Genomic DNA, 8,863 nt, shown 5'->3' on the forward strand with positions numbered 1-8,863 from the left:
AAATAGCCAATGAAATATACTCATAGTAATTGTAAATTAGATATTACTACGCGTAATTTTCTTTTGGAAATATCAAGCCTTATTAATGAAGTAATAATGTAACCCAAATTAAATCAAATGAACGAGAATGTTGTTATTTTTCGTTTAATTTTCTTCATTGGGCGACTCAATAACTCGTCCTTCTTTCACTAAATTGTTTGCGGTATCACCGCATTCGGTACGTAATTTGGCATCCGATATCCGAACACGTGAATATTCCCTGTAAAACGACCCGTTTCGTTGCGTAAGCTTTTCTTACACTGATATTTTTATCGCCAGGATGAAAGAGACAACAGCGTGCCACATATTTCAGTGAGTATTTTATTTATTCAACGATGAAAACAGACAAATTGATTGACTAAAGAGTGTACTTCTGTCACTTTCAACGACAAATCATTGGCCGAACCCAGTGTTATAAGCCCGTGTAAGCTTATAGGTCATTTCGCCAATATTTCCGTGAAGATGGATTAATTGTTGTAGCATATCTTTCATCATCGACGTTACCCATTTGCTTTTACTTAAAATGGTTTGCTTAGATAGCTATTTATAAGTTTATATCGTGTTATTTAGACCACGGTCCATATCGAGTCGTGCCAATTTCCCGATGCCCTTGATCAGAGACGAGTGATAGTATAGGAGTATACTGCTTGATATGCGGTCACCTATATGAGTGTCCAGCGAGGTTATCGCACGCCAAGCAAATCGTTAAGCGGCTTTTTTGCACATTATTTCTTCTCATTAACATACTAAATGTCATTACCTAACTACAGGCAAATATTCAATTCGATTGCAAATGTAGAAGCTATTGCTGGTGTCAGGGGAAGTAACTCGCATACTTTTACAACTCGGCTAGAATATATACAGGTCCAGTACACTCTGCCGAGTGCCGATTGAGCTATATAGCTGTAAAGACCTATAATAGCTCTATTGACATATCTGATATAGATCTTTTGAGCTGTAATAGGGTCGTGGACGTGTGGAACTCTTTACCAAATATAGTTGTAGAAGCCCCCTCCCTAAATAGTTTTAAATCTGTTACTCACAACCGAACATGATTAGAGAACAGTATATAGAGGCGTCCCTAGAAGCTGGATCAGCTTACATTGACGTCAACACTACATGGAAACTACATGCATACAAAACTATATAGCATGACAGTAGTTTTTAGCATATAGCATTGAAGCAAAGCACATACACATAAAAAACAGTTACACTGTACTTGTAATACACACTGCAGCAGACATTACAAGAGCAAATGGGGCCATCCCAGGTCTGGACCTTTCTCCTAAATTCATTGTACTTATCTACTTTTCTGAGATGATTGGCCGGGGAGACTGTTCCATACCCAGGCGGCCTCGTAGGAGAAAGATTTGAGCCCATACCTTGTAGTGTTGACCCGAGGTAATACAGCTGTATTCTCATGTCTGCAGTTATAATTATAGTTACCTTTATTTCAATCGTATCTTAGATAAAGCGTGGAGAGATTTTATAGACTTCACAGGCAATATCTCTCAAACATTGTATATGTAGTAAATCGGAGTAATACATACATTTTACATGTACATAGGAGATTTTAAAAGAAAAATTATCCATCTAACGGTACTAAGCAATTGTTGTACAGGGACGTGAGCATTTGCTACAGCTATATTTGGACCTAAACTAAGGAGTTCAGAGTAATTATACACCCCACAACGAAGTTAGGGGGTGGGTTGTATATATACTGGAATCAGCTTGTCTTTCAGCTGTCTGTCCATAGAAAAGGTTAATCCGATGTCATCATGCATAAAATATACCTCCTGCTTAAATAATATCCGATCAAACTCAAACTTCATGCAGATCTTCCTTACCAAATCTGCTTGCTTGGGATTGCTTTTCTGGTCCGAAGGTCAAAGGTCAAGGTCACTATTACTATAAATAGAAAATCTGTTTTTGTGCGATAACTTGAGTTTCCTTTGGTCAATCAAACTCAAACTTCATGCAGTGCTTCCTTACCAAAAGTGCTTGCTTGGGATTGCTTTTCTGGTCCGAAGGTCAAAGGTCAAGGTCACTGTTACTATAAATAGAAACTTCACTAAAACTGTATACTGGACGGCTTCGATCTACCACTTGACCCACCGTGTATACTTCTGAAATGCCGTCTTACTCCAAATGTTATTGACAACACTAGCTGTTTAACATCATAATCCACAAGTTTATTCATTTATTTATGGGAAACCATCCGACAAATCATACAAATTAAACTTGGAATTGAGACAATGAGTATCCATAGCAAGTTCCTTAAAATTTAGAGTATTCTTTCCAGAATAACAGATTATATAACAAAATGATGCTATCCAAAAACATAATCTATGATTATTGCTTACTTTTAACATTATTTCCTGAAATGAAAAGTGTATCTATTTGTTCGTAATCTCCCAGCTTCCTGCGCAGGCGACACATCCACTTCCGTGGAATTCTTGTTAAACAAAAAGTACCCCCCCCCAAAAAAAAAAGTACCCCCCTATGAAAAAAAAAAAAAATTAATCAGAAGTTGATCAGAAGGTTACAGTTGCATGTCTATCCACCCCTACCCCACCAATCCCCACCCCAGGGCCAGGAAATTATGCCAAAATAATTTTCAATTACTGAACACGATTAGGTTTGGGGAGTCGAGTAGAAACATTTACAGTTATGTTATAGTCATTACCAAACCTCTCTTCAACTCCCCACCCCCTGGATACTTTTTATACACCCAACCAAAAGGATCAAATACTATATATTGTACATTTTCTACATGAACAGACATCCCTGGGATACGGTAGTACAAGCTGTATGGAGGAAATATCCTAATCCAGTGAGTGAATCTGTCATTGGGACCGACATAGTTGACCGAGAAATCAACAAACAAGGAATCCTCCAAACACACAGATTGATGAAGACCCAGTGGTTTGTTCCAGTTGTAGGACGAGCTGTAAGAAAAAAATATTATCATTTTGAGTTTGTTTGTGAGTGTGTGTGTATATAGGCCTGTAAAGCAAAAAAAGTTGAAGAGGCTTTTAACCCTTTAACTACATGTAAGTGCCTCAAGACGCCTTTATACCTAGTCCTTGCATTGCCACATGTAAGCAAGCCCATCTTGACGCCCATACTATTTCAATGGCGGGGATCAATCTAGACTTTATTCACTACCATTTGTGGGTAGTTTCCCCCATCAGAAGAAATTTTCCCTGTTCTTTGAAATTCCCCTGTGTGCTTCAAAATTCCCCCATTTCAAGAAGAAAATAGCCGTTTTTACTTCAAAATATTTCCCCTGCATATGTTTTCTTTAAAGTTCAACAATTAAAATGCAGAATACTGCATATAGACATTTTCTCCACATAATTTAAACAAAAGTTCTACAATAAGCTTAAAACTGTTTAAAAATTGAAATATACTGCAAACATGTATGTCGGACAAAACATTTATCTTTTACCTTCGTGACAGTAGAGCCTTGTTTCAAAATTGAAATTTCCCCAAATCCGTAAAAGGGTAATTTCCCCTAAAACCTAGATTCATCCCTGATTATGTAAGCGAATCTGGATATCTCTACACAATCTCCATGCAAGCGCCACTCAACACCATTTGACTAGTGGTTTTTATTATACGCCCGTCAAATTTGACAGAAGTATTATGGTATGGGGGTTGTTCGTCCGTCCGGCGTAAACTTTTGTTTGTCCGGCTATCTCCTCCTACATTTTTCGACTGATCTCTTTGAAACTTGGTATACATCATACCAGGTAATCATGATATGAAGTTGTGTCTCCCTTAAAAGAATTTTGATTCAACAATTTTTCCAAAAGTAATTGCCCTTTGTTTATTTCAGTATTTGATTATTTGACAGATTAATCATGATATGTTGTTGTTTTTCCTTGAAAAGAATTTTGATTCAACAATTTGTATTCGCCCGTCAAATGTGATGGGAAGTATTATGGTATGGGGTTGTCTGTCCGTCTGGCATAAACTTCCTCCTCCTACATTTTTCTACCGATCTCATTGAAACTTGGTATACATTATAATCATGATATGAGGTTGTGTCTCCCTTAAAAGAATTTTGATACAACAATTATTCCAAAAGTTATTGACCTTTGTTCAATTTTTTGTTCAGAGATTTTCTTCTACATTTTTTATAGCTTGTCAGCTAACCATTTTTAGAATGATGCAGATCTTATTTCAATGTAAGAAAGTATATAACACTATATGGCATTCGACGGGCGTATATTGTTCCGCCCTGCGGTACTCTTGTTTACATGTATCACATGATCGAATAGCGCCACCTATACCGAGACTTCACCATTTAAAATTAGAATTACCCATATTTGTTTCTAATTAAAAGTTGGCATATGTTCACTATAAAAAGATTTGAACAAATTAACCCAGAAAGTTGGTGTCATGCATGCCACTGACAGCCGACATGTTGTACTGAAAAACTAGACCTGGTGGCAGACTGTCATAATCAATGATAAAGGACAATGTATTAAATGGGTTTAGAGCAGGAAACATACAGTTATGGACACTGATTTTCAAGAACCTGTTACCAGGAAAATCGTAAAGAAATGATATTGACGATTTAGGTTGAAGTTGCCATATATACCTACGGTCAGTCTGTTGGAGCTTGATCATGAACATGCTGTACAGCAACGTTTTTATGAGAGTCGATACCATAGCTTCGAGGAAATTACTTTCAAACCTAATTTGAATTATGTTATGCTATGACCAGCATGAAGAAGTGCCATTGAGATGGTGCACTCAAATGGTAGATACTGCAACAATGTTCAAAACAAACATTGTATATTTTCTTGGCAAAGGGTCAAAATGACAATCGATTTGTGAATGTGATATCTCGAGACGTCATGTCCAGGAATAATCCTGGAGGGGGGCCGGGCCATTGACCCCTCAAAACTGATATTGACCCCTCCATGTTCCAATTTTCTTTTAATTTTACATAGAATGGCTCATCATAATTTTGATACTTACTAAAAATTGTATAAAATGGCCCTATGCTCTCAAATTCCTGGATTTTCCCTGTGATCCATATTTTGTAGTGTTTGAGCTAACAAAATTTTATTTGGGCTTGTGGATTATTGCAGTCTTCTAGACTAAGACTGGTATAAATATTATATCCAGGAAATTGTTTTTACATCCCTTGAACTCTTATAATTAGCAGGATAAAGGCTAGCAGCTGACTACAGATCGATCTAGGCTTATAACAAAACTATATAACAATTTTTGTCATGATCAGTTACAAAATCATTATTAGTCATACGTCACATCACTTGAATATGTTTTGATGGCTGAAAACACGTTTTCTGTTTATGTCACATTCTGGTTAATATTATGTTTCCCTCGGACATATAAGAAGTGTAATCTGCTGAACAGTGGTGACTAGTCCTTTCCCGTGGAACAAAAGGGGGACAGTTTGGGTGTTATTTTAAGTCAGTGTTTGAAAACCTTCTTCCCTGAACAGTTAATTATAAATATATATACCATATTTAATTTAATTTAATACACAATGTACACCCTAGACCAGGGAATCAAATTCATAAAGCAAGGATTTTGCTGAGAGACAAAACCAAAATTTTGAAATATTCACTATGTTGTAATTTAGTCATGTTAAGTTGTAAAAATTAATATGATCAAAAAAACGTCAATTTAAATGTATTTTATTTATCGCTTTGTAGTTAATAGGGGACCAGAAAGTCGCATATGGGAGTGAGCATTCAGAATGTGACCCAAAGAACAAAACGCTTACGGTCATCTCAAAAAATGTAAGTATTTAAACTGCAGCTACTGTAACTCACTATCTGGTCTGTTTCTGTGTTAGCTAACCTGCCTGAAAGGGCCATGTTAATTACCATGTTACCTGTGATAAATCAGGATTGTATACAACCTGTTTGGTAATGCAGGTGTATAGGGAACTAGGGTGTCTGCTTAATGTAAAATAATTATGTATTATTCAAATACTTTTACAGCGCCACACAACATATTCCAGGGATGCAGAGAGCAAAAGTGAGCATATACATGTAATCCCTGGAGTATCTTGGATAAAGGGCAATTAAATTTGTTAAATTGAATGACCTTGACTCCCTGTCAATGTCTCTGAACATTTTGATATTTACTATTATTAGCTCACCTGGTCCGAAGGTGCGTCTGTCGTCGGTACGTTCGTGCGTCAACAATTTCTTCAAACGACTTCTTCTTCTTAACCACTGATTGGAATTTAACTAAATTTGACTGGAAGCATTCCTAGGTGGTGGGGATTCAAAATTGTACAAATGATGGGGCTGACCAACCAGGGGGCTGAGGGGCCAGGGAAAAAGAGGGCAATTTGGCTATACTGCTTTAAGCGACTTCTTCTCTGGAACTAAGAGATGTATATCAACCATGCATATTTGACTGGAAGCATCCCTAGGTGGTGGAGATTCAAAATTTTACAAATAATTGGGCTGACCCCCCAGGGGGCTGAGGGGCGGGGCCAAAAAGGGTGATTTGGCTATATTGCTTTAAGCGACTTCTTCTGTAGAACTTTGCCATGGATATTGATTATATTTGGTCGGAAACATTCATTGGAGGCAGGGATTCAAAATTGTGTAAATGGTGGGGCTGACCCCCCGGGCTAAGGGGTGGGGCCAAAAAAGTGTATTACTATGCTACAAGGATTGGCCTTGGGGTCTGGCATATTCCCTTGATCTCATTTGGAGAATATTTTGCCATGATTGCTAAGGTATCCAGGTGAGCGATACAGGCCCTCTGGGCCTCTTGTTTAGCCAATAGCATGCTTGGATGAAGGGCTACCAAGTTTGTTCAAATTAATGACCCTGGTTTGAACACATACAGACACAGCCAGATTGACCAGCTTGATCATGAGCACAAAATGCTTAATAAGTGCACCCCTTCTGTGTTTTTCTAAGCACTCATGTGCTTATTAGGTCGAAAAGGGTATTTGTTATTATCATCAATATACTACAAATGAATATTATGCCACCTACCAGCTCATGATCAGTAGCACGATTAATTCATTATCATGGGTTGTCGGTATGAGAATACTCTTAGAAGAACTTGAGAACAAACTTGAGAATCAATTTTCCCATTTAGGAAATTCAATGTATTCTCTCAAATGCTTGTTTTTGAGAATCACTGATGTCCTGAACCAGAAATAGTAAACGGTGTGTCATATATATGAGAAAATAGTCTGCCATAAACAAATTGATTTAATACACTAAACAAATTGATTTGATGAATTATGAGAAATTGTTGTGAGGATATAACAAAACCATATTAAGTGTAAATGTGCATATAAAGAAGCCAGTGACAATAATGTTGTTTTTAAAGTATCTTTTACATAGGCATGTGATGAAGTAGTCTAGAAGTCGGTTAGAAGATGTGTATTTAGTTGACTTTTTATGAATGGAGAAATATGTAAGCTAGTGGCCATGGTGTATAGAACAGTTCACACTTTGTTGTCAGGGGTTGTCAGGGCTGAGAACACAGGGTGATAATCTATTGCTGTTGTAAATGTATTAAAACTTAAGTGACCATCATTTAGGCATTGTTGTTAATATTAGATGTATATGTTATATTGTGGCATTACAACTAATTCATGTCTTCCTTCTATTTACAGATCACATACAGTTCTTTAGTTACAATTGCTGAAACCTTGACATATTCTCCTGGCCCTGAAGGTCAAAACCAGTAGGTTTCCTTGTTTTCTTTAAATGTACATCTTTGGGCTGTATTATACAAAAATACCTGACTAGGATATCAAGCATTACCTACTATATCCTGGGAATATCTGCTGTAGATTTCCCGGATAATCACAAGATTCTTATTTAAAGATGGATCATTTTCAGATCAGTGGAAAGATTTACCCCAATAAAGTAAAATATATTTCCTAGCTCACCTATTCAGAGACACTGTCCGCATCAGCATTGCACTTCACGTTTTATTTTTGGAGTAAAATTGTTAATGCAGTTTTAGATAACTCATTGTAGAGAGATTGTAGACTATTATATGGTTGAGGCATTTATATGGTGTGTAAGAATTACTTTTTGGCCAGTGTTAAGAGCTCCACCACACTTGATATGATGTTGACTATTTGTTGTAGAGTGTGCTCAACCAAATTTTCGTAATTTAGAGGGCAAAAACAACTTAATTGGACTTGGTTGAAGTTTTAGAGCAAGCTTTGGGTTAAAGTTTTTTGTGCAATTTTAATCACCACTACTAATAGGCACAGGGATGTGATAATTTGTTACCTAAATTGAGGTGTCCACGGTAATTTCACACTTTTTTAGGGTTTAAATATATTTTTTGGTAAATAATGCGACAACCAATGATGATTTATATATATATATATGAGAGAAGGGAGGAAAGCTCTCAATGTTGAAAAATCTACCCAACCTAAATTCATTGCATACAAAAAACACATTTCTAGTTGATGTACAAAAACAGGCTTGGTACAATTGGAAAAGTGCATCATTTCCTATATGCATTCAAAATGTACTTCTCTTCCATGGACATAATCCGTTTACTCCGACACCACATGCCATTTTGATCTTTTGAAGTTTTTCGCAGTCATAGTCACTTTCCATATTCACAAAAGTCACCATGATGATCATCTTATCTTGAAAATACACATTTGAGCTATACAAATACACATTTCTGATGAGAATATAGGGGAAATCCTGGAATTTGAGAGCAGTGGGTCATTTTCAGCAATTTTTAGTCAATATCAAAATTAAGAGGAGCTATTCTATGTAGAATCAAAAAAGGATTGGTACATGGAGGGGGTCAATGGCCCCTTGACACACCC

At 36.7% G+C, this 8,863-nt stretch overlaps 1 protein-coding gene across 1 annotated transcript in view; it reads left to right on the forward strand.

Moving 5' to 3' along the window:
- Positions 1 to 204: 204 nt before the first annotated feature.
- LOC110454376 (PRELI domain containing protein 3A-like) overlaps positions 205 to 8,863 on the forward strand; it is a 14,266-nt gene continuing 5,607 nt past the window's right edge. The window contains exons 1-4 of the mRNA XM_021503847.1: positions 205 to 351; positions 2,821 to 2,989; positions 5,736 to 5,822; positions 7,676 to 7,746. Of these exons, the coding sequence (XP_021359522.1) occupies positions 320 to 351; positions 2,821 to 2,989; positions 5,736 to 5,822; positions 7,676 to 7,746 (359 nt within the window). The 5' untranslated portion in view covers positions 205 to 319. The remainder of the gene's footprint in view (positions 352 to 2,820; positions 2,990 to 5,735; positions 5,823 to 7,675; positions 7,747 to 8,863) is intronic.

This window comes from Mizuhopecten yessoensis, unplaced genomic scaffold (assembly GCF_002113885.1).
Source record: "Mizuhopecten yessoensis strain PY_sf001 unplaced genomic scaffold, ASM211388v2 scaffold7817, whole genome shotgun sequence".
NCBI lineage: Eukaryota > Metazoa > Mollusca > Bivalvia > Pectinida > Pectinidae > Mizuhopecten > Mizuhopecten yessoensis.